The following is a 27,500-nucleotide window of genomic DNA, read 5'->3' as shown; positions in this document are numbered from 1 at the left end:
TCTAGTTAGTTAGTATATTTGTACACCACCCCAAACTCATGTCTCACACATCAAAACAGAAACTAAAACGTTAAAACAGTTTAAAACCAGAATTCTGGTTTAAAAGCTTGGGTGAATGCATGTGTCTTAAGAGCCTTTTTAAATTCAGAGATGACGAGGCACTTATTTCAGCGGGGAGTGCGTTCCGAGGACTTGGAGCGGCAACAGAGAAGCTGTCCCTGAGTAAGCCACCAGTCAAATTGGTGGCAACTGCAGTTAGACCTCTCCAGATGACCACAATGGGTGGCGTAGTTCATAAGAAGATGTTCTCTTGACAAAATCAATGTAGTTGTGCAAGATTATTCTTGTGAAAATGCTGAAAAAAAATGTGTAAATGCAATTGTGTAGCACTCCAGCTACTGGAAATAGTACATAAAACCGCAGGGAGGGATCATCAGGTACTTTGGTGCAGGGTGTTATCAATATGCTGATGACATCAAAACCTACTTCTCCATATCAGCTAATGGCATGTTTTCCCTAAATGCCTGCCTGGAGGCGATAGTGGGCTGGATGAGGGAAAACAAACTGTTTCTCATGGTCTGGGAAGCAGACCAGTGGGGATTCGAACCGGTAACCTCTGGCTCCCTAGGCAAGTTACTTCCTTGCTGTGCCATTAGGTGGCTTCTCATACATACTACAGGTTAAATATTGTGCTGGTCCTCAGTCCTTGATTGTGCTCACGGCCTCCCACTGATGGGCGATACGACATGGGCAGATGTTGGGGCTCAGTGAGATGTGATTGTGGCAGACCTGTGTGTCAGGACTGGGTCAGCAACCCAGCGATGAGAGGTGGGGGAGGAGGTTTAAAGTGCAAGTGTGACTGTGCAGTCAGGGGAGGGGGCAGACTCTTTCCCCTCTTCACACTTGAGGGGGGTTTAGCTGTTTGCCTTCCACTGGGGCTCCGTGACCAGAAATGGGGGGGGGGGGGCTAGAGAAAGGTTCCGCATTTCCTACAGTGCCACTCATGATATGCTGTAACGAGGGATGTGCAAATCGATTCAAATTCAAATCAGTTCGACTCTAATATGGGTGATTTGAGTGTTTCGAATTTGGATCAAATCACCCCTTAAAAGGCAGCCTGAATCAAATGTATTATTTACCACCCCAAACCTGTGTCTCTGGGCAGTGTACAAATTCAAATCAAATTTTTGAAATTAGATTCAAATTCAGTTCGAGAGCCGTTTGTCACCCTTTAATAAACTATTCAGCCCCCCTGGTTGGTTAAAAAAAGGCACCCAAACAGGGTAAAATCGATTTGAATTTGATTTGAATTTGAATCGAATTTTCAAACCAGATTCAAATTTGATCCGAATTTGAAATGAATTTTCAGAATTTGATTTGAATTCAAAATGAATTGAAAAATTTGTTCCATGCATATCTATAGCTGTGACTGCCCTCCTCTGCCCCTCTTTAGAGGTATTTGGCACGACCCTCATTGGGCTGTGCTGCAGCGGGTCTAGTTTCAGGGGCTTTCTTTTCTGGTTTAATGCCATGGCCGAGTCCCTGGGGAGAGAATTAACCCTGCATGAAGTCAGATGGCTGTTTATCTCCTTGGATGCATTATTGATGATGCTGGATGGTTGTGATCTTTGCTTCCAAGGGGCCTCCCTCCCGCTGCATCGCCTCAGAGCACCTGTCCCCATTTGTTCACAAATGCCCCACATGTCCTCAAGAGATGCTGTAATATCATTTCACCTCTCCTGTTGTGTCCTTTTATTCATGGCCTCGTTGGTGCTCATTTTATGAGCTAGGATGGAATTTGTTGGGTCTAGGCTGTTGGGTCAAGGTGAAGTCAGGGTAGGACTTGGGAGAATTTGGTGGATGATGGGCTGCCCTATATCTGGCAGGGGGATCGACTACAAGGGTGGCTCCAGAGGAGGGGCAAGCACTAGGGGGTGTGCACGGAACCGGCTGGTCCACTTTGGTTCGAGTCCAAACTCAACCCGAACTGGACCAGGCCAGTTTGGTCCGGCGCCCTCTCATAACCCACCCACCCCGGTTTGATCCGGGCAGGGGGTGGGGTTCATGAGCTTTAAAAAAAGAATTATTATTTTTTAAAAACTGGAGTTGTCCGAGGTGGTGGTGGGGGGTCATGCCAGGCCACGCCGATTTATGGACTAAAGGAGGATGGCGAGGGGAGGGGAACCTCCATGGGACCCCACCCTGCTGCCCCAGACAACTTCCCCGGAGGGGGTAAGTTCTTTAAAAAAATTAAAAAACTAACACACAAACAAAAACCTTGCGAACCCCCCCTCCCGGGGGATTAGGTCCAGGGTTGGACCGAACAGGGGGTTGTTCGGTTCGACTCCAAAGAGTCGAACCGAACCAGTTCAACGTTGAACACGTTTGACGTCGAACCTGTTTGCACTTCCCTAGCAAGCACCCCCTTAGAGAGGTTGTTGGCCTCCCCACCTACCCCTCAATTCTATTTCAGAAATCTAATATGTGGGGCATAGTTTGCCCACTCATAAATGCATTTTGACCATTCTGTGCCACCCCTGTTGTTTTCTTGGTGTCTCCATTGATCGGCTGAGCTAGGGTTGGAGGCAAGATTCTTGGGAGAATTCAGATCTCAAGCAGCTACAAGGGAGCGCATGAGACAGGAGGATCTCAGACAGCTCTGAGCAGGAGCGGATGAGCTGGAGAGCAGGTTAGGCGTTGTTCCAGCAAAGTCTGCCGTCTGCTGCTAGCTCATGTAAGTTGCTGGTTAGTCAGGTGGTTGGCCCTGCCTGTTATCTTTGGCAGTGAGGTTCCCGCAGACCATATAACACCAGGGAACTTCAGCCAGTGAGTAAGGCTGGTGTCAGGGGTTGTCATCACCAGACTGAAGACCCAACATCCGCAGAAAGTCTCCTGCTTTGAGATCTGAGTCTTCACGTGGTGGCGGTGGAGCAAATCCACCGAGAGAGGAGAGCTTGTCTGGTGGTAGCAAGCATGACTTAGCTAAGCAGAGTCCACCCTGGTTGCATATGAATGGGAGACTTGATGTGTGAGCACTGTAAGATATTCTCCTCAGGGGATGGAAGAGCAGAAGGTTCCAAGGCTTAAAACTAGGAGTAAAGAGGCAGTATTCTTTTATTTTTATTTTTAATCACTGAGGCGGGGCAGTGGCCCAAGGGGTTAACACTCTCCCCCACCCCTGTGCTGTTTTCGCACTGGAAATCGATTCCCACAAAAGCAACTATTTGCAGGGGGAGAGTTTTGGTGGGGAAACGGAGCTGGAGGAAAATGTTAACACCCTCCCCCTTTCGTCACGTCATGGTCCCAATCCAGAACAGGCTCCCCTCGCAGCTGTTTACATAGAAGCAAGACTTGGTTACATGAAATCATTCATTCATTCATTCATTCATTCATTCATTCATTCATTCATTTATTTATTTGATTTATATACCGCCCTTCCCAAAATGGCTCATTACTGTCTTCTTCCCCAGACTTTGGCTGCGTCCACTCCTCTCAGCTTCCTCCCTTGTGTGTCTTCTAGATTGTGAGCCCCTTGGGGCAGAGACCTGTCTTCTCACTTTATGTCAACAACGATGACTTGCTGTTAATGTGCTCTATTAAGCCATTTGCCATTCGGGGGGATTAATGTAACATATAGTTTGGTACCCAGTGTCCTGGATTTGCTGCCTGCCTTGGATGGCAAGAAGAGAGATCCAGCAAGCGCCTGATGGACTGGGATACATCCTATATAATAAAATCCTTGGGTATCTGCGTCCGTGTCTCAGCCGGGTGTTCTGCGCATGCGCGGCTTCTGCGCATGTGTGGCGGGGCGAGAGGGCCTGATGGCTGCGGCCGCAGCGGGGCGACTGGGCCGGACTCGAGGGCGGCGGCGGCCGCAGCAGGGCGACCGGGCCCGATGGCGGCGGCGGGGCAACCAAGCAACCGGGCCCGATGGCGGCGGCGGCCGCAACGGGGCGGCCGGCCCCAATGGCGGCGGCGGCCGCACTCGGCCCCGCCAGAGACGGGGGGCCGGAAGAGAGAGAAAGGAAGCCGGCCCCAAAGGTCTTCTAGCGCCCGTTATTGTAACGGGCCTAACGTGACTAGTAGGAACATAAGAAGCTGCCATATACTGAGTCAGATCTAGCTCAGTATTGTCTACCCAGACTGGCAGTGGAGGAGTCTCCCTCGGCCCTGTCTTGGAGATGGTGCCAGGGAGGGAACTGGGGACATCCTGCGTGCAAGCAGGCAGGTGCTCTTCCCAGAGCAACCCCAGTTTGCCGGCTGGTAAGGAGTTGGTTACAAATTGGGCCACTGCATCTTTAAAGAAAAAGGCCCTTTTCTTCTGGTCGGGCAGCCTGGTACGCCGGCGAGGAAGCTGCTGGAGGCCACCTGCAGAGATCCTGTACAGCTGGGGAAGATTAGCCTTTTCCACTAGACCAGAGCCATTACCTTCTTCCAATATGCTATCACTTCCGCTAGGAGAGCCTGGAGATGAGATATCGATTGAAAGTGACCCTGGAGGAGCCCCCTTCCTTCCCGCCTGAGAGGCGTACAGATCAGCCCCGCCGCCGGCACGGCGAGCCTGCGGCGGAAGCCAACGGGAAGGTCAGCCAACAGCTGCCGGTTACCCAGAAGCCTCTGGGGTTTGGGTAGGCCTGTTCCCCACGGCAAGAGGGCCAGAGGGGTTTGCAGGGAGGGGCTGAAGAAGAAGGCTGAAGAGTCCCCTCAGTGCCAGGGCTTGGCAGACTTCAGGAACCATCTGGGTTGTTTTTTTTACTGGAGTCAGGCACAAGATGGAGGCTCAGGGAGGGGGTCGAGCCAGTTGGGAACAGAGGAAGCTGCCATATACCGAGTCAGACCTTTGGTCCATCTCGCTCAGTACTGCCTACACTGACTGGCAGCAGCTTCTCCACGGTTGCAGGCAGGAGTCTCTCTCAGCCTTATCATGGAGACGTCAGGGAGGGAAGCATGAAGTTGCTGTCCCCAGAGGTCCCCCAAGTGGGGTGCTTACGCTCTTACAGGGCTCACATATCTAGTCTCCCATTCAAATGCAAACCAGGGCTGACATGGCAAAGGGGGCAATCTATTGCTACCACAGGACCAGCTCTCCTCTATTGCACTCATGAACCATACGGTGGGATGGCCACAGGGCTGGCCCGTCCACTAGGCAGACCTAGGTTGCTGCCTAGGGCACCAATTCTTGCGGGGGGTGGGGAGAGTGCAAGGGAGCAAAGCCAACCTTGCTTTGTTCGACTCTCTCGCCCATCCTGAACTTTTTCTGCCACCCTGCATAGATCAAGTTAAAGTCAGGGCACTGCACCTTTCTGCTGTAGGGTTGGTTGGTGGTGGGTGAGTAGAACTTTGCCCAGGGTGCCAAAAACCTTAGGACCAGCCGTGGATGGCCACCTGCCCGGAGAACAATTGTTATGGGGTGGCCAGTCAATCAAGTGGAGGTTTGGAAGGACAATTCTGTGTCTGAATTACAACAGAGTCGGAGTTCCGACTGCTGAATGGAGGGGGAGAGAAAGCCTTTTTGCCATTCCGGTAGTTAAACAATTGGGAGTGCCAAGATCCTAGACATTCTATTGGAAATCTTCCAGCCAGCTCAATCTTTGAGAGGGCCCTTAACAAGGTGCCCACTGGTGGGCCCTCCCTAAAATTCACACGAGGGCATACCATGCGGAAGGGTCTCTTTTGCTTCGTCTTGATGACCACAATATATTGGCGGGGTGGGGTGGGGGGAATGGCAGCCACCAAAATGGCAGCTCTGCACAATCCTCCCAGGAAGGGGTTAGAGATGGAAACCTGGTCTTGCAATAGCAAGCATGAATTGTACCCTATGCTAGGCAGGGTCTGTCTTGGTTTGCATTTGGATGGGAGACTACATGTGAGCACCGTAAAATATTCCTCTTAGGGGTTGGGGGCCAGAACTTAGTAGAAGAGCATCTGCTTGCATGCGGAAGTTAACTCCCTGGCAGCATCTCCAGGCAGGGCTGGGAAAGACTCCTGCCTGAAACCTTGGAGAATCATGGCCAGTCAGTGTAGACGATACTCAGCTAGATGGACCAATAGCATGACTTGTGTAAGGAAGCTTCCCGTGTCCCTGTGCTCCCCACTGGCAAAACTATGGTTCCATGGGGAAAGGAAATGACCACTTCCAGCTGGGATTTAGCTGGGATTTCAGTTGAGGCAGGATCCTGTGTCAAGGGTCCTGGGAATGCTTCAGAATTTGGACAGTTCCAGGGGAAAGCAAGAGTCAGACAATGTCAGGACCTCAGACAGCTCCTGGCAGGAGAGGCTGAGCTGGAGAGTGACACCACAGAAGGCAAGGTGTTGTTCCAGCAAATGTCTGGATACAAGTGCAGGCTCATGTTGGATGCAGGCTAGTTGATTGACCCTGCCCTCTCTCTGGAGAAGGCCTCGAAGCTTAAAGGGGCCTTGTCCAATTTTGTAGGTGCTGACTCTACTGGGGGCCCTCCCTTTCCCTTTCAGGTCTTCAGTGTCCTTCTAGTCAAAGGCTGAGGGCAAAGCTGTTTATTCAAACTTGCCTGCCAGTTCCTCTGGTGCACAGATTTCCAGCAGAGTGAGTGAGGGTTTCTGGGGGTTGGGGTCATCTTCAGATTGGAGAGGTGTTGGCCTTGGGGACATGGCAGTTTGTAATATATCCAGCCTACGTCTGTGGATTTAGAAACCAGCCTTCATGTCTGCAGTTCCAAGTTTCCCACAGAATGCTGTGATAGCTTGTAATGGAATCGGAGCCTACTACTCCACTGGAGGTATGGACACTATTGAGAATGTAACATTTAGCATAGTTCAAATCTGGCCCTTGTCATAACATCTCTCTCTCCCCCTCCCTCTCTCCCACATATAATGTCGAGGGGTCACCCTCATGGCTGGTAATGGCCCTCTTATCCCACTCCCCAGGTAGGTGGCATACTGCTTGCCATTGCTGGAGCTTCCTCATACCTTGCTGGCTGCTCTGGAAGCAACCCAGAAGTAGTGCTGGTGGGTGAAGTGGCTAGTGCAGGCCGACACACAAAAGAGATTAGAAGTGAGGATCACAGCTAGGGAGGCAGAGGCAGGGTTGGGGCTAGAGGGAGGGAGGCACGACTGGCTGACTATGAAGGGGAAAGTGGAAGGGATTGATGAGAAATGGAAGAGCATTAAAAGGCCCTCAGGAAGAGGCCAAGGCGGAGAACAGCAGCACACCAGAAGGCTTCTAGGGGTCACTTGGAGAGCTAGACCTGGAAAGGTGGGGAGGAGGACCTGGGTGGCAAAAATCCTCTCCCTCCCCCAATCTGAGGTCTCCAGTGGGGTGGAGGTTAGCTTGAGATTCCAGATAGATTTTTTTCAGTTCCCAGTATTCTCTCTTGGTCACACTCTGGAACGCTCAAGATTCCATCACAGCATGACTCAGGATCTTCGATGCAGATATGCAGATTAGGAATGAGCGATTCCCCCTCCCCACACTCACACATTTCATTATTGTTCCATAGGGTTGCCCTGCCCTGCTGTGTCCTCCATGTGAATTCTGGTTTAACTAGGAGAACTGCTTAAATTAATTTCAGAATTACAGCATGCCCCATTTGTCACAGCTTTCTATCCATTTGCAGTGCTTATCAGTTCTGATGTGATGGTATGGAGGACTTCTCTTTAAGGTCTCTCATTAGACTTCTCCTTTAGCAGTGTTTCACTGATGCACACGTTGCCTGAATCCCTGGGTGGGGCTGAGCTTGACAAGGCAGCATAGTGACACAGCTACAAGGCAGCACAGTTGCAAGGCAACTCAGTAGCCAGAGAGCTGGATAGAACTATCAAGCTGGGCTGTAGCACCAGCAGTGGGTGGTTGAGACTGAGGTGGCTAGGGAGGAACCAGGAGCTCTCCACCCATTTCCTGTTCCACTCAGCCTTATTCCCCACAACTGACCCCTCTTCCTCCCGAGGAGACCTTTTGAGGTGACAGCTGAGCTAGGAACCTTTCCCTGCGGAACTTTCCCCCTTTTTGATTTCCCCAGAAAGGTTTCCCCTTCCACGAACCTTTCCCCACAAAGGTTTCCTCTTTTTCCGTAGAACTTTTCCCCACGGAACCTGAGTTAGGACCTTTCGAGGTGATGGCTGAACTAGGAAGCAGGAGGTCTCCACCCATTTCCTGGTTCCATGCAGCCTTATTCCCCACAACTGAGCTAGGACCTTTTGAGGTGACCCCTCTTCCTCCTGAGGAGACCTTTCCAGGCTTCGTCAGCAAGCCATTGACGAGTGTTTCTGGGGATTTATGGGGTTGCCGGTGATCCTGCATCAGGGATTGGATCTGGAGTTTTAGGGACATGGTCCACCGAGTTCGGAGCAGGATAGGTGCCGGAGGGATCTCTAGTTCTGGATCAAGGGGCTGATTGGTCATGGGTTTGGGATCAGGAGGCTAGCTAGTTAAGGGCTCCCTTGGAACACTCTCCAGGATCCCAGTTGGGCAGGGGGTGGGGGAGAGACACCGTTATCACCGCAGTTCATGCTTCAGGGCTGAGCTACAGGCAGCAGACAGGGTGAACCAGCAGCCAGAGAACAAGCTGAGAATCAGAGGCAAGCTAAACACACAAGAGCCATGAGACCACTGTTGTCCAGGCAAAGCCCCAGTCCAAAGAGAAAGTCTTCTTTCCTTCTTCCTCTCTGGGAGGAACCGATGTCCAGCCTGGGAGTGTGTGGGCGGTGCAGAGCCTACTTGTCTGCAACGGCAATATTCCAGTCTGCGATGCAGGTAGCTCACCATATAGGGCAGGCCTGCACAGCACAAGGTCCAGGGCCTGGATCCAGCCCACAAGGACGTTTTTGCTGGTCCACAGGAAGGCATGTTGTGCAGCAACATCAGTAGCCATGGAGAGCTCTTGGCCCAAGAACAGCAGCGGTTCAAAGCAGTTGGCTGCTGGAGACCAGGTACCCCGTGCCCACCTTCCTGGTCCTGCCCTAGGCCAAAGCCCACTAACACCATCCCTCTAGCCACTCTGTTCTAGCACATCAGTGCCACTTCAGCAACAAGCCCAAGGAATTCCCATCTACCAATTCTGCGTGGATATTCAGATGCAAAATATTTCAGAAGTATCCTAACTGATGTGTTTGGTTTCGTGTCACTAATTATTTGTTTCATGGCCATCTATGCATAACCTGATATGGATCTAGACTGTGAACTTACATCCACATCGACTTAAAGAGAGTCTGGAGGAGATAAGTCTAAGCCTGGGAAGAAGATCGCCATCACATCAAAGGAATAGCAAACTGATTCTCTGTTACTCCTGAAGCCAGGACTAGAACTGATGGGTGGAAATTACAAGGAGGCAGGTTTAGGCTAGACATGAGGATGAATTGACTGTGTGTATTGACAGTGGAAAGAAATTTGCAGAAATTAAAACCATATATTAATGGGAGGAGATTGTTTCGGCTATGAAATTCATTAGTCTTTGAATGGCAGAAGCAGACTTAATTGGTCCTTGTTGTAGCTGTTATATTGTCCTCCCTCTTTTCTTCCTTGCCTACAGCTTACCTTGAGAGAAAGGAATTTCAGAACTGATGGGATATTTGGTTTGTGTAAGCAACTGAGGATGGTGTATTGACATTGAAACTGGTTTTGTTTTAACCTGTAACATTGAGTGGATGGTATTTCATCTTTTGCGTAATAAAGAGGATTGTTGCGTAATAAAGAAGAATTGAGGATGAATTTCCTAATCACAAGAGCTGTTAGACAGTGGAACAGACTGCCTCACACAGTGACTGGCGTTCCTTTGCTGCAAGTTTTCAGAGGCTGGACAGCCATCTCAGGGATGTTGTAGAAGTTTCCTGCCCAGAGCAGGGGCATGGATTAGAGAATGCCCAAGGTCCCTTCCCATGTTAACAATCTAGGACAGGGTTTCTTAACCTTGGGCCCCCAGATGTTGTTGGACTACAACTCCCACCATTCCCAGATAAGGCCTTTGTGGCTGAGGATGATGGGAGTTGTAGTCCAACAACATCTGGGGGCCCAAGGTTAAGAAACTCTGATCTAGGATTCTCTGCAAACGTCTTTGATTCTGTGTTTCTAGCTCAGCTTCTGGAAGTGCTTCAACTCCACAGTGAACAGCAATGCCAACAGGATATTTTAAAATTCTACAATCTTCATCTTCTCTACCCTCTTTACCTTGACCCCACCCCCACCCCAAATAGGCAGAATTGTGGAGGACCCAGAAAGATACAGACAAAAATAAGGAATTCTTTTTGTTAAAATAATCCAGCCTCATGAGAAATAAAATTAAATGAGGCCTCAAGGCAATTATAGCAAAGACAATGCAACGCTCTTAATGAAAACAACATTGAAAGGAAATAGTTTAATTTAACCAACGTCCCTCCATTCTCCCTTTAGTGTTTCAATGGTAAAGAGGAGGTTGGGTAGCATCCAGTACTCCCTTTTCTTCTGCCCCCCGCCCCAATAAAAAGGCACCACCTCCAACAAAAATTGTGTGTCCTTCAGAAGCACTTAATCTTCTGAGGAAACACAATGTCCAGCTTGGCAAACAGCTGGTCCAGCTAAGTGCGAGAAGCAGAAGCAAAAGAAAGAATTCCCACTCATTAGAGAGAGAAATAATAGCCCGGATATTTTAATAACGTCCTCGCCCACAAGCGCGTGCCTCTCTTCTCCACTGAGCTCCTTTTATTGATCCCATTCCATGTATCATTGAAGAGCATAACAAAACCGTGCGCAGTCGCTGGGCCCGGCACGATGAATCGCAGTTACCAATTACGATCACAATTAATAGCGGCGCACGGGGAAATGGGTGGGAGGGCGAGGGGAGCGCCCTTGATTGTGGTTAATTCTGTGCCAAGCTGACCTTGCTCTGGAGCCGATGATATTCCTTCAGCCTGTAGACCAGAATGGAGGGAGAGAAAATTCATTACGGATCAACATTCATAATGAGCAAATTTGAGGCAATTAAGTTGGGAGCAATGAGGAAAAGAAAACATAACACCACAGCCGACACTCATCGTGAGATGCGCGTTTTCTACATCTCTCCCCTCTCCCCAAACAACCCATCGCAGAGTAATTAATGTATCTGAAGGGAATAAAATGGTGAACACGACTGCACAGAACAAAGAAGTTAACAGTCTACAGAAGGGAAAATAACCCATTATTAAATAAAAAAATAAATTATAAAATAAAATAAAAAATAAATTATGTAAATCTATCATCTCCCCCAGTAGCATGCAGGAATTGTCCCCTCTGCTAAGCAGGGTCTGCCCTGGTTGCATATGAATGGGAGACTAGAAGTGTGAGCCCTGTCAGATATCCCCCCACTTAGGGGATGGGGCCGCTCTGGGAAGAGCAGAAGGTCCCAAGTTCCCTCCCTGGCAGCATCTCCAAGATCCGGCTGAGAGAGACTCCAGCTGGGCTGGGCAGAGGGTCTGCACAGAGCTGTGGTGGGCAGCCAGCGTTGGCCACTCTTCCTGCCTGCCTCCTTCCTTCCTTCCTTCCTTCCTTGATGCCTGCAGCAGGCAGCCAGCCGGCCTGCTGCAGGAGAGGCCCCTCTGGAAGCCACACCCACCCTCCAAACAGCTGAGAGGAGGCAGAGAGGAAAGGAGCTGTAGCAGCTTCCCTGGAGGGAGCCTTTCCCTCCCAGGCAAGGCTGCGTGGCACAAAAAGGTCGGTTCTCGGCTGCAGAGGCGCTCTTACCCCCGGACTTTGGAGACCCGGTCCATGGCCTCTAAGGTCCAGGGGGGCCTCCTGGCACACACACACCCCCACACCACCGCTGCCCCACAGCACCAAACCGCAGCACCAAAAACATCAAACATTCTAGCCGCCACATGTGCGTGGCCAGGGTGGGTGGGGAGGAAGAACCAAGCAGGTCTCCCCCACGCCCGTGGTGGCGGTGGCATCATCGGTGGGTGGAGTGGGAGTGGCCGCTGGGATCGACTGTTCGGCCCACTGGCCCTTGAGAACTGCGGGGAAACTCCGTTGCCCCTGCTCAGTGCTGCTCCGGCCAAATGGTCGAACCACGCGGCTGCTTCCACTCTGCCCGCCAACACCAACACCACAGGGGTGAGAGAGGCCTGCTTGGATCCCCCCCCCATGCCAGCCGCGGGTAGAATTCTGGAAGTTTTTGGTGCCGTGGTTCAGCGCTTGCAGGGCAGCGGTGGGTGGGGGCCCCCCTGGACCTTTCGGCACCACAGTAAAATACAGATTTGATTTTTAAAAATTACTTTTTAATTGTAATTCACGGCTGGGCGGAGGGGGGCTGTGTCCAGGCACCAAAATTATCTAGGTGCGCCCCTGCTCAGCTGTGCTGGGACCGGACTAGGAGTGACTGGGACTGGGAAAGAGAGTAGGGCAGGCTGCCGGTGCCTTGGGGGGCCCCCAGGCCCTTTCGGCCTGGGGACAGTTGGCCTCCCTTGCTCTATTATCGCTACGCCTCTGCTCCTCTGTGTTGGATTATAGACTCTACGTCCCTCAGGGCAGGGACATGTCCTCTTGTTCTTTGTAAACCACCATGCACATCGCTAATACTATATAAATAGTAATCATCATAGCTTTTGAAAGTCCCTTCAGTTTGAACAATGGTTTGCTGCATTGCATTGAAGGCTGCTATTCAAGTAAGAGCCCTGTGGGTGTGCAGAACAAGTCAGACAGTTCTTTGGATCCTGGCCATTGAGAATGATGAGACAATCTTCCAACATGCCTGCATCAAAAGACTTACACTTTTTCAGCGTTGCTTTCTAAGTGTCGTTTCAAAAAGGAAGTACACAAACCTTTGCCATTAAAAAATGTAACATCTCGAGGAAGAAATGGCTTTACAACAAAACAACACAGATTAAAAACAAAGCTAGAACATCAGAACAATTTAAAACAAAGGCAGTAAGGTTGTTTTCATGACCAGAAATTCCTGGGTAGGAAAGCGTTAACTCAGGGATCTCTCATCGTCTGGGGCATTGGGAGTCCTCTTGGCTAAAGAGCTCTGAGCCTGGGGAGCCCAGATCTGCTACGCAGGCCAGAAGTGAGGCAGGAGGAAAACTGAACCTGTCTGGCCTCTTGTTCTGCTTGCCTGTACTGCTGCTGCTTTTAAACTGTCCCCAGGTGGCCAGCAGCTATGTTTACCATAAAGTTGTGAGTCCAGGGAGAGGAGCACAGTTGCTGAAATGAGGGCTGGTGTCCGGCTGCTTGCACAGTGCATTGTGGGATACTGGAGGACCCAGCTTGGTTTCCCTGCTCTGGTCATCTGGGAACAGGAAGGTTGGATCCTTCCTGCCTTCCTGCCCCACCCCGCAAATTGGTAATGTGAACAAGCCCGGTAAAACACAAGAAGTTGTTCTAGTACTACTACTATGGTGATGAATATTTATATCCTGCTCTTCAACCCAAGTTCTCAAAGCGGTTTGCAAAGAAAAATACATAAATAAAATGGCCTCCTGTCCCCAAAGGGCTCACAATCTAAAAGTAACATAATGCAGAAACCAGCAACAGCCACTGGAGGGATGCTGTGCTAGGGCCAGATAGGGCCAGTTGCTCTCCCCCTGCTAAAGATAAGAGAATCACCACTAATAAGTAAGAACTAATCTGCCTGCTTTCCTCTCACTATCCCTACAACTGGACTAAATTTGGTCCAAATCAGTTTGACGGTCCACAAGTTAGCCCACTTGTGCCTTAAATGTTCACGCGTCCGCCATCTTGGATTGGTGGATGACATCATTACAAATTGTACCATTGAAGTGACCCTACATGTCACTCACTACAATTGTACTCAATTTGGTTCATATTAGGAAGTTGATAAAGGGGGACGGACACATAGACGGAATGCTGGGTGATCTCATAAGCCTACTGGAAAGTTGGCTAATAAATTGTCATAAAACACAATAAAAGGAAGAGCAGATAATATAAAACGTATGCAAACTAGAACAGCAGCCAGGATTAAAATTAATTGGCACTGGAAAACCAGCTGCAACTGGTCTTTAAAAACTTCTTTGAAAGGAGGGTTTTTAGGCCCTTTTAAAAACTAGGCAAGGAGGGAGACTAACAGATCCCTCTGGGAGGCCATTCCAAAGATGGGGCCACTACTGAGGAAGCTCCGCTGTCCCTGGTCCCCGCCAACTGGATTTGCCTCAATGGTGGGGTTGAGAGAAGGTATTGATGATCATTCCGTTAAAAAAGAAAAATGAAAAAGAAGCAAAACATCTTCCTCAGGTCCTCACCCACCACCCCCAAGCATGGTGGTTTGTATAGGTTAGGATACCACCAGGATGTTTCTGAAAGGGTTTCGCAGAAAATGAAAGCTGTCCGCACAAACCCAGCCCTGCACGCTAATACAAACCGGAGGGAGTTGATGTTGATGAATCCGGTGGCATCCGATGGCTCGTAATCTCCTTGGACATCCATGCTGTGTGGAAAGAAGGTGAAATAATGGGTTAAGGGCCGCAATGGGGCCAGCCTCGAAAGAGGAACGGGCGGGGCCATAAAGGAAAGGTCGTTGCAGAAGGGCTGTTTGCTCTGCACACGGGCTACCCAACCAAGGGGGCCCCACTGCAGGCTCAGCCCTTTGTGCCAGGGCCTCCATCTGCCCCATCCCGCTTTTTACCGCCTCCTCTGTCTCTGCCATGCCCCTCCGTTCCTCCCTGCTGCTGGCCTCTGAGGCCGGCACTAATCGCTGTTGTCATCATGGCAAGCTTGCTTCACTTTGCTGGCCATGGTGGTGAGTGGAGGCCAGCCGTGGGTGGTCGGCAGTGTTCCCTGCGGCAGGGATTCCCAGATGTCATTGACATCATCCCCAGCTCAAAGCCATTGCAGCTGGGAATGATGAGAATTGTACTCAAGGATAGCTGGGAATCCCTGCTGGGAATCACTGGTGGGTGCTGGGGGGCTGTAATGGCAAGGTGGTTGCCAGCCAAAATATTTAGAAATGGGTTACTGCCACTGTTTCAGATCCCATGGGATTGTTTCTCTGAAATATTGTAGGCATGTGTGCATGAATTTTCCTCGAATCGATACGAGTTCAAAACCGTTGAATAGATGGCTCAAATCGCTCGAATATGCCCAAAGTTGAATCTAATTCTGTTGAATTCAACTGAATTTGATTCAACTTTGGGTGAATTCAAATCAATTTGAGTGAATCTCCATTCTGTTCAGTGGTTTCAAACTCGAATCGATTCAAGCAAAATCTGTGCACATCCTTATTTTATTTCTGACCAATAAATCGGTTCTCATTGGTTTGAAGTTGCATGACTGTACCTCATGCTCCCTCTTCACTTTCCTCCACTCACATGTTGATTTTCTTTAGTTATTTATAGGCTTGTGCATTTCGATTCGGGTACAAAATGTTTTGTGCCCAAAAATGGCAATTTTGGAGGTTTTGTAACCAAAACAAAATCAAGAATTAAAAAACAGATATTTTTGTTTCCAAATCGAAATGACTGTGTTTTGGACAGAATGCTTTGTTCTTTGGAAAAACATTGCAATTCAAATTGACTTATCTGACTCTCTCCACTCCAGCTGAGGCACTGCGTGATTAGCAGAAGATAAGATATGCAAAAAGCTGTTGAGCATGAATGGTTTAGTTACTGTAAGTATGTGTTGGATTCAGTGTGATTAAAATGCAAACTGACCTTGCAAAGGGATTTGGAAGACAGCATTTTGAGACAGAAATACCCAAATATCTTTGGGAGCTCAATACAATTCCAAAGCACTTGCTAAAAGCCATGGTATAAATTGTGTGGAGAAGCTTTTCAAGAAGCTGGTTAAGAAAGTTCTGAAATTATACAGGTTTTTCTTTCCAAAGGTTTAGAAAGAATCTCTTGACTTGTTCAGGGGTCTTTTGAAGAGCTATTTTGTTTTTCTTCTGATTTTTATGAGTTATAGTGGTGTCTACATTTTGTTGCCCAAGTTGAGCAGTCTATTGTAATTTAGGCCACAATGTAATTTGATGGGACATGATGTCTAAGCCAGTGGTTCACAACTTTTGCCATTGCACAGACAGGTCATCCACATGGGACTACAGGAGACAAAAGGAGGGGGGTGGGGAATACCCCTCCAGTGAGTTTCATGGCTGATCAAGGATTTGAACTCAGGCCGGCCCAGTCCTAGTCCAACACTCTAACCACTACACCATGCCAGCTCTATTAACATGGGGGCAATCCTACTTCTTGATGAGTGCTACCTGTGTGCAATGAAAGAAATGTCTCCATGATGGAGGCCCACATGGTGGCTGTTTTGAACGACCAAAGAACCAGGGGATCATTTCCACAAAAGTGATTTTCTTATAAGAAGGAGCCTTGAGAGACGTTCCATTTGGGGTGTCCTTCCCCCAATGCTTGCAAGGAGAGTTCTCAGTGAGGCTGGCCCCAAATCTTTTGGGAACTACGACCTTGAACATTTTGTCCAGGGGTAAATCAGGGGCCCCCCAAAGTATTGATCAGTCTTCCCTGTGACAGGGATTTCCAGATGTTGTTGACTCTCATAATCCCCAGCCAAAGGCCACTGCAGTTGGGGATGATGGGAGTTGTAGTCAACAACACCGGGGAAATCCTTGTTAAAGGGAACTCTCCCCCACCACCCTGGTGGAGCCACCCTCTTTTCAAAACTGACCCTTGCAATCTTTGAAAGTGGCACAGGAGGGAAGGTTGCCTGCAGTCTCTTCTTCTGGTGCTTCTTACAAGCTTTGCAAGGAGTGTGACGAGACGTGCAGGGATCAGATCCATCTCAAAATGCTGCTCTGCTGGCAGTGGTGAACATTTTGCCATCCTGCTGGCATTCCAATAGTCCGCCACCTGAGGCAACCATCTCACCTTGATTCATGAAAGGGCTGCCTCCGCCCAGGACAAATGTTGGAGGTGGCGCCAGAATCTAGATGAGCCAAATGGACGGAGCGTGAACCCACGTCACTTCGGCAGGGGTTGCACCATCTGCTATGGATTTTTTCCCCCACCAGAACATTTTTCTATTCTAAAAATAACCCCTTCTTCCAGTGGGAAATGCCACAAATTAAAAGTCTTCTGTCCTTCTGATAAATGGCGAATCAGTGTTCCAGGCAGGGCTGTGCACTCACTGGCCACATCCTGGCTCTGGCCTGGTCCTTGTGCCAATGTCTAGGGACCATAGTGGCCCGCTATCATGGAATCACTGGCCATCACTGCATTCATGTATGAATGGGGCTGCTGAGAGCATGAATTGGCTTTTCAGTCTTGGATGGTGGAGAGAAGGTCCCACTGGTGCCCACATCCAATCTCCCAGAATTCCACTGCAGCCCAAGGCTCGGCTAAATATGTCCCATTCACAAAGCCAGTAAATGTCGGCCCCATTGACTACGCTTAGTTTAGCAAGAAGCTGACACAATCATTTCAAAGAAAATCCTGGGGGCTTTAATAATGGCAAGATTTAAACACGCACAACTCCACACAAACAAACCCCAAATTCAGCGAGTTCCTTCCCATCTCCTTCCCACAAGGGGGAAAACACACACACCAAAAACCCTCTTCATTTTCCAGAAATTGCAAAAACTGTGGTCCCCCCCCCCCCTAAATTTAAAAAAAGAGAGAGAGAGAGTTTACAATGATTTTACCTCCCCTGACGGGCTGTAGAAAAACCTCTGCGCTTTTATTTTTGCTCATCCAAGTGGTTCTGACCTGCTCTATAATTACGTTACTTTCTACCTACTGTGCGAAGGCATTTTTTGTGCGATGCACCGCTCACAGCTCTCTCTCGGGTTCCCGTGATGCCGTCACTCAAAACGCTTTTCAACCCAACGATGTAGAAATCAAAAAGAAAAGGAAAATGGCTGGAGACGCAGGGAGAATAAGTGCTTCTGAGTTTTTTCCTCTCCCTCTTTCTCTCTCTCTCTCTCCATCTCTCACTCTCTCCTTTTTGCGTTATTCATTTAATCTCCCCACATGAGAATGCTAACCATAATGAAGGGTTGGGACGGATTATTAGGAGCTGTTGATTTCGAGGGGGAGGGAGGAAAGAGCCAGAGACAGAAAAGGAGAGGATAATTTGACATTTACTCTGACTGATCTAAACTGATTTGGGTATATTTATGGCTTATAAAGTGTTTAGAAGGATTGAAAGAGCGAGGCTGAAGCGTGATAGGGAGGGAAGACGGGGGAAGAGAGAAGCAGGCAGACAACAGCATAAAATCGGGGCGGGGGGGAAGTATAGAAATAGCAATTGATTCAACTTTTAAACAAGATCCTACTTAATATTTTTTTAAAAATCTCAGCTCAAAGGAGGCAATATCTCTGAAGTTAAACCATAATTCACGCTTCTAGTTTAACATTTTAGAACAAGATCAGTTAGTCAGCTAGACTGGGTGGTGTTTTTTGTTTTTTGTTTTAAAAGCTGATCATTTAAAATGTGTCTCCAGTTAGTAATGTTTAGGGTTGTGATCTGCCTCAAGGAGGAAGGGGAGATTCTGCAGGCTGTCCTGAGATCCTTGAAGGATGGACAGGATAACTATATGACAGCTTATCAACTAATTCATTAATCCGCATATCATTCCGTCTGTATTTTTCTATCAAAGCTCAGATACATTAATCCACATAGGCACACTCACTTCATCAGCTCGCCAACTGATTAAACCTCAGACGGGCAATGGACTAAGGTCTCTTTAATCAGCGGACAATCCTATGGAGAACGTTGGAATTGGAAATGGTTCACCTGCCCGAAAAGGCACCGTGATGCTGCAGAGGGCATTACCTGTCTTCCTGAAGGGCTTTCACACATACAGGTTCACCACAGTGATTGGAGCATCAAGTGATGGCTTGCATGTAATCTGTAATCTCCTTAGGAGCAGAGACCTTTCTTCTTGTATGTTACCCTGCCAGGCACTAGACACAGCGAAGATGCTTGGCACGTCTCTAGAAGGAGGATTCTGTTTAAGTCCACACTGCAGATGTGCTTTGCAAGAGAGATGCTTACCTCACCAGTTCTTTGTTGTAGAGGGACTGGCTCGACTCCCTGCCCAAAATGTAGACGTTGCCCTTAAAGACAGAGACCTGGACCTTCCCCTCCACTAGGTCCTGGGACTGGGCAATGCAGTGGCGGATGTATTCACACTCTGGGCTGTACCAGAACCCTACAGGAGAGGGAAGGAAGAGGACAGGATTAGTCGTCATTCCAGTGGGAATCAAGTCGCTGAAGACGTAAAATAGTTGTGACCCAGCAACGCAGCCCTCCTCCCTTGGGGCTTGCCTTGACTTCAGGCGTCCCTGTCTAGGAAGCAGGGACGTAACTACAATAGGGCAAGGGGAGACAGTTGCCTGGGGGCCCACTGCCTTGCCCCCCCCGAGGGAAGTCACATGATTGACTCCCCCAGCCGCGCAGCCGCCCGGGCTTCCTTCCGTTGTATTCATCCTCCGAAACTGATGTGAGTGTTAAGACCTGGAGCGACCAGAACAGCATGTCTTTCTCGAGTACCGTTAAATGACTTGCATGATCATCCACAATTTTAAAAACCTTTTAAAAAACAATTTAGGATGATGTTCTGTTGTGGCACATAGGAGATAGATAGATAGATAGATAGATAGATAGATAGATAGATAGATAGATAGATAGATAGATTTTACTATGCTTTTTGTTACCACTATTCAGCCTCATTTAAGATTTCTTTACTTCATGAGCTGAGCTTCGGGGGGGGGGTGGATTTTAAATTCTTGTCTCTGGGCCCACTCCAACCTTGCTACGCCCCTGCCAGGAAGTGTCACATCAGGCCCTTGAAGGCCTGCAGGGGTTCCTTCTGTTTTGCTCCCTATGAGCCTACGTTCAAAAAAGGGAGCAACAGAGGCATGCAGGACCCAGCCCCACTGGCACCCACCCCGCAGCCCCGACCCCATTAGGTGGCCTGAACACAGTCTCCAAGATGGCTGCCGCCTGCCGTTTCCCGAAGCTGGCTCCATTGGGCTCCAGTCAGGGATGGAACGACCACTGGGTGACTGAACACAGGCCAACTAACGGGATCAGGGTTGGGGGTGGGAGGGGCCGATGGGGCTGGGGACCTGCCTGCCTCTGTGACTGCCCGTTCCCCTTGCTCATTTATGCCAGGCAAGAGCCAGCGGATATGGGCCAGGGGCAGGGAAGCCGTCCGCCCTCCCGCCTGACTCCCTCCGCCATCATTGGCTTCTCCATCACTGACGAGGGCCAATGACATCAGTGCCCAGCAGGTGTGACCAGCCAATGACATCATTAGCCCGTGTAAGGGCAGAAGGAGAGAGGTGGGCTGGTGGCTGTGGAGGCCTGTGGCTCCCTTGACCCCATGTTCTTTGCCGGTGTTGACGAGGAAGGAGGGAGACAGGTTGTGGAGGCTAGCAGTGGCAGTGATGGTGGCAGGGGCTGCTGGGAGCCGCCAAAATGTATTAGCTGTAGGCTGCTGTCCATTGCAACGCTGCTTGAACACCACTACTGTATTTACCTAAAGAGAAGACAACTTTGAATTTAAGCCAACCCACTTAAAAATATAGATTATATACCCTGAAGAGGTAAAGCTGAAGACAGATCATCCTGGAGAGATCATCTATGTCAGGGGTTCTCAACGTTGGGTCCCCAGATTTTATCAGACTTCAACTCCCATAATCCCCGGCCCCAGTGGCCTTTGGTTGGGGATTATGGGAGTTGAAGTCCAATAACATCTGGGGCCCCAACGCTAAGAATCCCTGATCTATGTGGTCGCTAAGAGCCGACACCGACTTGACGGCACTCAATCAATCAATCAATCAATCAATCAATCAATTCCCATCTTTACCCCAAAGGAAGAGAACTCTGAATTTAAGATGACCCCCTCAATTTTTAACATCAAAGAACTTGGGGGAAACCTAGTCTCTTTCAGTCAGGTAAATACGGTAGGACCTGGCCTTCAGGAAGTGAAATAGTCTGGAGGTGGTAGAATGGATTGTGCCATTCCAGATGGAGAGCTGGGGAGCACATGTTCACTTGCTTCCTCTTCAAAATTAAAAGGCTCTGCAATTAGAAACCTAAGCCAGCAGAGAGCAGGCTGGGATAACAGCTCTGTTCCTGATAGGTTAGCTTCTTTTTTTTTACTTGCAAGAAACGTGGTATGCAAGAGAGCAATTTTTTAAAAAGGCATGCACACACATACAGTCTGAAATGGTACAATCTATCCTCCCTCCCCCACCAGAAGACCTCAGTCGTGTCTACACTGACTGGCAGCAGCTCTCCAAGATTTCAAGCAGGAGATTTTCCCAGCCCGACCTGGAGATGCTGCCGGGGATTGAACATGAGACCTTCTGCATGCCAAGCAGATGTTCTACCACTGAGCTATGACTCCACCCCCTAAGGGGAATATCTTACAGCACTCACATGTAGTCACCCATCCAACTGCAAGCCAAGGCAGACCCTGCTTAGCGAAGGCTATAATCCCTGCCCAAGTATAGAAACACAGGAAGCTGCCTTATTCCGAGTCAGAGCCCTTGGTCCATCTAGCTCAGTATTGTCTACACAGCAGCTTCTCCAAGGGTGCAGGCTGGTGTCTCTCCCAGCTATACCTGCAGGCTGAACGTGGGACCTTCTGATTGCAACACACATACTCTATCAGTGAGCTAAACCCTGTCCCCTAAATAAATGTGGTGATTTTTAGGAAGCTGTCTTATTGTCACTATACTAACTGGCAGCAGCTCTCCAAGGTTTCAGGCAGGAGTCGATCTCAGCCCTACCTGGAGATGCCACTAGGGATTAAACTCAGGACCTTCTGCCTGCAAAGAAAATGTTCTTCCAGTGAGCTTCTACGGCCCTGTCCCAGTTCTATTGTGATTGCCCATTCCTAATGTTCTGTTGTACAGATATCATTACCAAAGACCATCTGGGGACCACCTGAAACCAGGCAGGTGTGCTGTTGGGGGCAGATGGTTAAAAGCACTCAGGTGTGCTTCGTCGCCCCCACTAGACCTTCTCGTGCCTCGATGCAAGAGCAGCAACAGTGACACAGTCAATTCCCCGGAGCTTCAATAGTCTCCCAACCAGGGGGACGAGCCGGAGAGGACCAAAAAGGGAACTGAAATGGTGGGACCAAACTCTCCCAGACAAGATCTTCCCTCCTTAACAAAGAAGTTACCTTAGAAACAGACTGCTTTGCTGAGCGATATTTTAAGCTGGGCTGCTCCTCTGTCACATCAGATCACAGACAAGGAAGCTAACCAGCCCCAGGAGAAGAAGGCAGAGGTGTTGACCTCGGGGTATTTATCGGGCTCGGGAATCAGGACCCATATGTTTCAGGTAGGCTCACCTTCCCTGCCGCTTTCATTTCTCAGGTAACCTGGTGGTGCTGTCACTCACTCAAGCATGCACGCCCATCTCAGCTTACCCTCCTTCATGGAGAACTGTGGCCCGGGCAATCTGTCTATCTAGCTCGGCTGCTCTGCTATTGTCTTGGTTGGGGGGGAAGTGGATTGAGACTCTAACCAGGGCTGCACAACTCTAGCCCTCCTCCAGATGTTATCCTCCAGCCCCCACCATTCCTGTTTATTGGCCACTGTGGCAGGGGATAATGGGAGTTGTAGTCCATAAACGGCCGGAGGGCTGAGTTGTGCAGTCCACCCGCTTCTCAGAGTGGGAAGGAAAATGACGAGGACGAGTATTTAGATACCACTTTCCAACAAAACTTCTCAACGTGGTTTTTACGTAGGAAAATAAACGATAAATAAGTAAGATGGCTCCCTGTCCCCAAAGGGTGCACAATCTAAAAAAAGAAACATAAGGTAGACACCAGCAACAGGCACTGGAGGGATGTTATGCTGGGGATGGATGGGGTCAGTTGCTCTCTCTCTCCCTGCTAAATATTAGAGAACCATCACTTTAAAAGGTGTCTCTTGTTCAGTTAGCAGGGATAGGAAAAGATGGCGAGCAACTAGCCCAAGTGCTCCGGATGAGGATGGCTGCTCATACAGAGTGATGTATGCAACCTATCTCATTATCCCCATGGCTATTTTTGCTTCCCTGCATGATGGGGGGATACCGAGCGGATATGTCATTTTCACAGTGCAGATTTGATTCGCAACTGCACACAGCACATATATTAAGGTGCAATGCACACAGACATTTCACCTCATTCAATGGCAAAGACATCTCTTTTTTGGCAGGAGGATCTAAGTGCCTTTGTGGCCAAGGTGAGCTTGAACCAGCAGGGTGTGAAAAACAGAAGAGACCTCTCCACCAGGGATCTGGGGTGAGAACCTCTGGCACAGGGATAGGCAAAGTGTGGCTTTCCAGATGTTGATGAATTACAACTCCCATCATCCCCAGCATTTTTATTTATTTACTTACTTGCTTGCTTACTTAACACACTTTTATACTGCCCAAAACCTACGTCTCTGGGTGGTTCACAACAGAACAAAATAAATAAAGAACAAAAATTTAAAACATTAGCTAACAAAATAAATGACAACAACATTTAAAACATGTTAAAAATAAATGACAGAAAATTAACACATTAGAACAATTTAAAAACTTTAAAACAATGTTTTAAAACAATGTTAATACAATGAAAACAGTATTTAATTAAAAGCCTGGGTGAACAGATTTTTAAAGATCTTTTAAAAAACTTTAAAGGTTTTTTTTTTAATTGTCAGAGATGGGGAGGCTCATTTCAATAGGGAGCACATTCCAAAACTTTGGGGCAGCAACGGAGAAGGCCTGTCCCCGAGTAGCCACCAGATGAGCCAGTGGCAACTGCAGACGGACCTCTCCTGGAGATCTCAATAGGCGGTGGGGTTCATGACGAAGAAGACATTCTCTTAATAAATTGTGGCTGGGGGCAGCATTCCTTCTGACAGGGATTCCCAGATGTTGTTGACTACAACTCCCAGAATCCCCAGCTGCAATGGCTTTTGCTTGGGGATTCTGGGAGTTGTAGTCCACAACATCTGGGGATCCCTGTTAGAAAGAACACTGGCTGGGGGTGGGGTGGGGTGGGTGTTGTAGTTCAGCAACATCTGGAGAGCAACACGTTGCCTATCTCTGCAATTATACTCTTGGCAGGTGACACCTCAGAGGACAGAATCAAGATTCAGACTTATTTGGACAGGCCCGGACACTGGTCCCAGACCAACAAGGTGAAGCTCAACAGTGACAGATGTAAAGTCCTGTGCAGGAAAAACCAAATGTGCACAAGTTTTGGATGGGGGGAACCTGGCTTGGCAGCAGTACATGTAAAATAACAACAACAACAACAAATATTTATATACCACTTTTCAACAAAAGTTTCCATAGTGGCTTACATAGAGAAATAATAAATAATTTTTAAAAAAAGTATCCCTGTCCCCCAAAGAGCTCACAATAGAAAAAGACACACAAGATAGACACCAGCAACAGTCACTGGAGGAACTGTGCTGGAGGTGGATAGGGCCACCCCCAGATAGAAAGTGGTTGAGTTGAACAGGAGCCAGCAGTGTGATGCAGCAGCTAAAAAAGCAAGAGGCAGCAGGCCTCTTGGAGTGGGGCGTGGTGGTCTTTCAGGATCCCATGGGCTCCAGCTTACATTTTCTCTGAGTGATGGAGCTCAGAAGGCTTAACATACCTGCGGGTGTTTTCACAGGTGAGGCTTAAATCGGCTTTTGTTTAAATGAGTTTTTGATGAGGCTGTGAAATCCTCAAGGGCAAGAAAGTGGATTCGGATTCCCCTTTGCCATCCTACCCCACATGGGAAGGTCACCAGAGAATTGCCAAAACACAGTGATATTATTGACTAGTCTGGGAAGGACCTCGGAGCAGAGGTGCTCTTAGATCATTTTGGAGCCTGGACCTAAAGGCCTTTGGAGACCCCCTGCCCACTGGAGGACCCTGCCCGCAAGTTACGCACCGTCCCCCTTTCCCACAAGTGCATCTAGGTAATTTTGGAGCCTGGACCTAAAGGCCTCCCCCCACCACATCTGCTGCAATGCATTATATTTCACACCAGAACATGCTCAGGGAAAGCTGGAAACTCTTTTTATTTTTATTTTAGAAGAGATTCTGTATAATATACTTCTCACTGACTTGCAGAGAAATACCACACTTTGCATGTTTAGCATTCAGAGGCCCCCCAGGCCTGCATGGGTCGCTGGACCTCCACCCGAAAGTCCAAAGAGCACCACTGCCTCGGAGCCTACCTTTTTCTGTCTCATGGCCATCTTGAGGGCTGCATCCAGAGGATATCCCTCCAATCAAACAGACTGCTAATCCGGAAGTGGGGAGAACTGGGGTGGGGGTGGGGACCAACTGGGGCCTGGATCACACGACGCTTTCAATTGGACTGCGCTAAATGTGTCCATTTGCAGATTCAGGGTGCATGTTGTTTGAAAAAGGCCCGTGAGCAACAGCACCTGAATCCAGACCTGGAGTGCGTGCTCTCTGCTTCGGAGGCAGAGGCGTATATAGGGAAAATAGCGCCTAGGGCAAGCACTGAAATTGCTCCCCCTGTACAAACATCTGACACCCATCTTTCAGATAACTTTACCATGATATCAGCTGAAAAATACAAGTCAAGCTCGTTAATCTTTTCATATTTCAAAAACTATTTAGCAGTGGACGTAGCCAGTCCAAAAAATGCTGGAAAACGACAAATTTCAGTATGCTGGGGCTCATGAAATACCAAAATACTATGTGGAGGTGTACTTGGGAAACTAATGTCTAATTCTCTGCTATGCATTGTAGCATCACTATTACATAAGTTTTAAAAATAAATGGAGAATTTGACTTTTCCCAGCTACTCTGAAAATAATTAAAGGATATGCAGAGTAAACTGTGTCACTGCTTGGAATATATTCTAGTATTTCAGAAAGACAGTTAAAATGAGAGAAAGAGAGCAAGAAACTCCCAGTGGGCCTTAATATTAAGGATTTCACACTGATTCAAAGACAAACTCACCCTTAAATAGCTATATTATTAAGACATCACATTTAACTCACTTATCACAAGAAGCAAAGTATGAGCAAATGAATACAATCCTAGCCCATAAGCTTCAGCTCAGTATTCACAAGCCCTGATTCTCTGTACATAGTGCCAAACTGAATATGTGTACAGTGACATATGAAATTTAAAAAAAAATACCTGTAGCCCCTTCGGGGGCTTCCTAAAGGATGTGGGGTGGGTCTGCAAAGGTTTCCCCTCCCCTCGCTGGCCTCTAGCGCTTTGCAGGGACCATCTGAGTATGTGTGGTAGCCATTTATATCTCCGCTGAAAACAAAATGGCTGCTGTGCATGCTCAAATGCCTCTGTGAGGCCTGGCATGGCCTAGGGCCTTACAGAGGCCATTTGAGGATGCACAGTGGCCATTTTGTTTTCAGTGGCCATTTAAAAAATAATAATAATAATTTAAAAAAATTGCACCCCCTTCAAGTGGCGTCCGGGGCACGTGCCCTGTCTGCCCCACCCTAGATACGCCCCTGCTCTAAGGTTAGCACTTAGCAGCAGGGAGAATGTCCTGCTTGACTAGGCAGGCAGAAGCAGAAGCCCATGTCCCCAGTCTCTATACCAGGCCTAGCCAATACAGGCTGTGTGCAGCCTGCCAACCACAGTGGGTGATACTGCGAATCAGTGTTCGCACTCTCTTTTTGAAGAGGCTCCTGGGCATATGCACACACACATACAGACTCAGGTAGCCTCTCCTGAATGAGCTCCAACCTGAGGTCATGACTGAAGTCAACATAGAAAGCTACTTTATACTGAGTCAGACCATTGGTCCACTTAGCTCAGTATTGTCTACTCTGAATGGCAGCAGCTTTCCAAGGTTTCAGGCAGGAGTCTTTCCCAGACCTACAGAAGGTCTCAGAAGGTGAAGACAATCCTGAACTAGATGGACCAATGGTCTGACTCAGTAGAAGACAGCTTCCTACGGAAACTGGAAGTGTTTTATGGGATGGGGCTGTAGCTCAGAGGTAGAGCATCTGCTTTGCATGCAGAAGGTCCCAGATTCAATCCCTGGCAGCATCTCCAAGATAAGGCTGAGAGAGACTCCTGCCTGCAACCTTGGAGACGCTGCTGCCAGTCTGTGTAGACAATACTGAGCGAGATGGACCAATGGTCTGACTCAGTATATGGCAGCTTCCTATGTTTGGAAGCTGCCTCATACTGAGTCAGACCCTTGGTCCAGCTAACTCAGTATTGTCTGCACTGCCTGGCAGAGGCTCTCCATGGTTTTAGGCAGGAGTCTCTCCCAGCCCTACCTGGAGATGCTGCCAGGGATTGAACCTGGGACCTTCTGTATGCAAAGCAGATGCTCTACCTCTGAGCTGCAGCCGTTCCCTTCCACTGTGTCCTAGGTTGGAGAGAGCCCCACAACCCCAGTTTCTCTCTCTCTATTACACTAAGGTCGTGCATAGCAAGCTCCGCCCACACAGTGCTTTACCAATCGGAGGCAACAGAACAGAAGCACCGAGGTGATTGGGCAGTGGGGATTCCATATGCAGATAGGGAAGCGGAGCGAGGAGGGGCGAGTGAGCAAGTGAGTGCTGGGGAGGGGGCGAGTGAGCGAGAGAGCAGTGAGGAGGGGGCATGCAAGCGAGCAGTGAGGAGGGGGCATGCAAGCGAGCAGTGGGGAGGG

At 48.8% G+C, this 27,500-nt stretch overlaps 1 protein-coding gene across 2 annotated transcripts in view; it reads right to left on the bottom strand.

Moving 5' to 3' along the window:
• Positions 1 to 10,310: 10,310 nt before the first annotated feature.
• ASS1 (argininosuccinate synthase 1) overlaps positions 10,311 to 27,500 on the bottom strand; it is a 97,381-nt gene continuing 80,191 nt past the window's right edge. For both annotated transcript variants that reach the window (XM_053282284.1, XM_053282283.1), the window contains 3 exons: positions 18,893 to 19,049; positions 14,298 to 14,363; positions 10,311 to 10,857 (listed from right to left, as the gene is read on the bottom strand). In XM_053282284.1, the coding sequence (XP_053138259.1) occupies positions 10,806 to 10,857; positions 14,298 to 14,363; positions 18,893 to 19,049 (275 nt within the window). In that variant the 3' untranslated portion in view covers positions 10,311 to 10,805. The remainder of the gene's footprint in view (positions 10,858 to 14,297; positions 14,364 to 18,892; positions 19,050 to 27,500) is intronic.

Source organism: Hemicordylus capensis, chromosome 17, assembly GCF_027244095.1.
Source record: "Hemicordylus capensis ecotype Gifberg chromosome 17, rHemCap1.1.pri, whole genome shotgun sequence".
In the NCBI taxonomy this organism is placed as follows: Eukaryota; Metazoa; Chordata; class Lepidosauria; order Squamata; family Cordylidae; genus Hemicordylus; species Hemicordylus capensis.
This window is presented reverse-complemented; position numbering and strand designations above follow the sequence as displayed.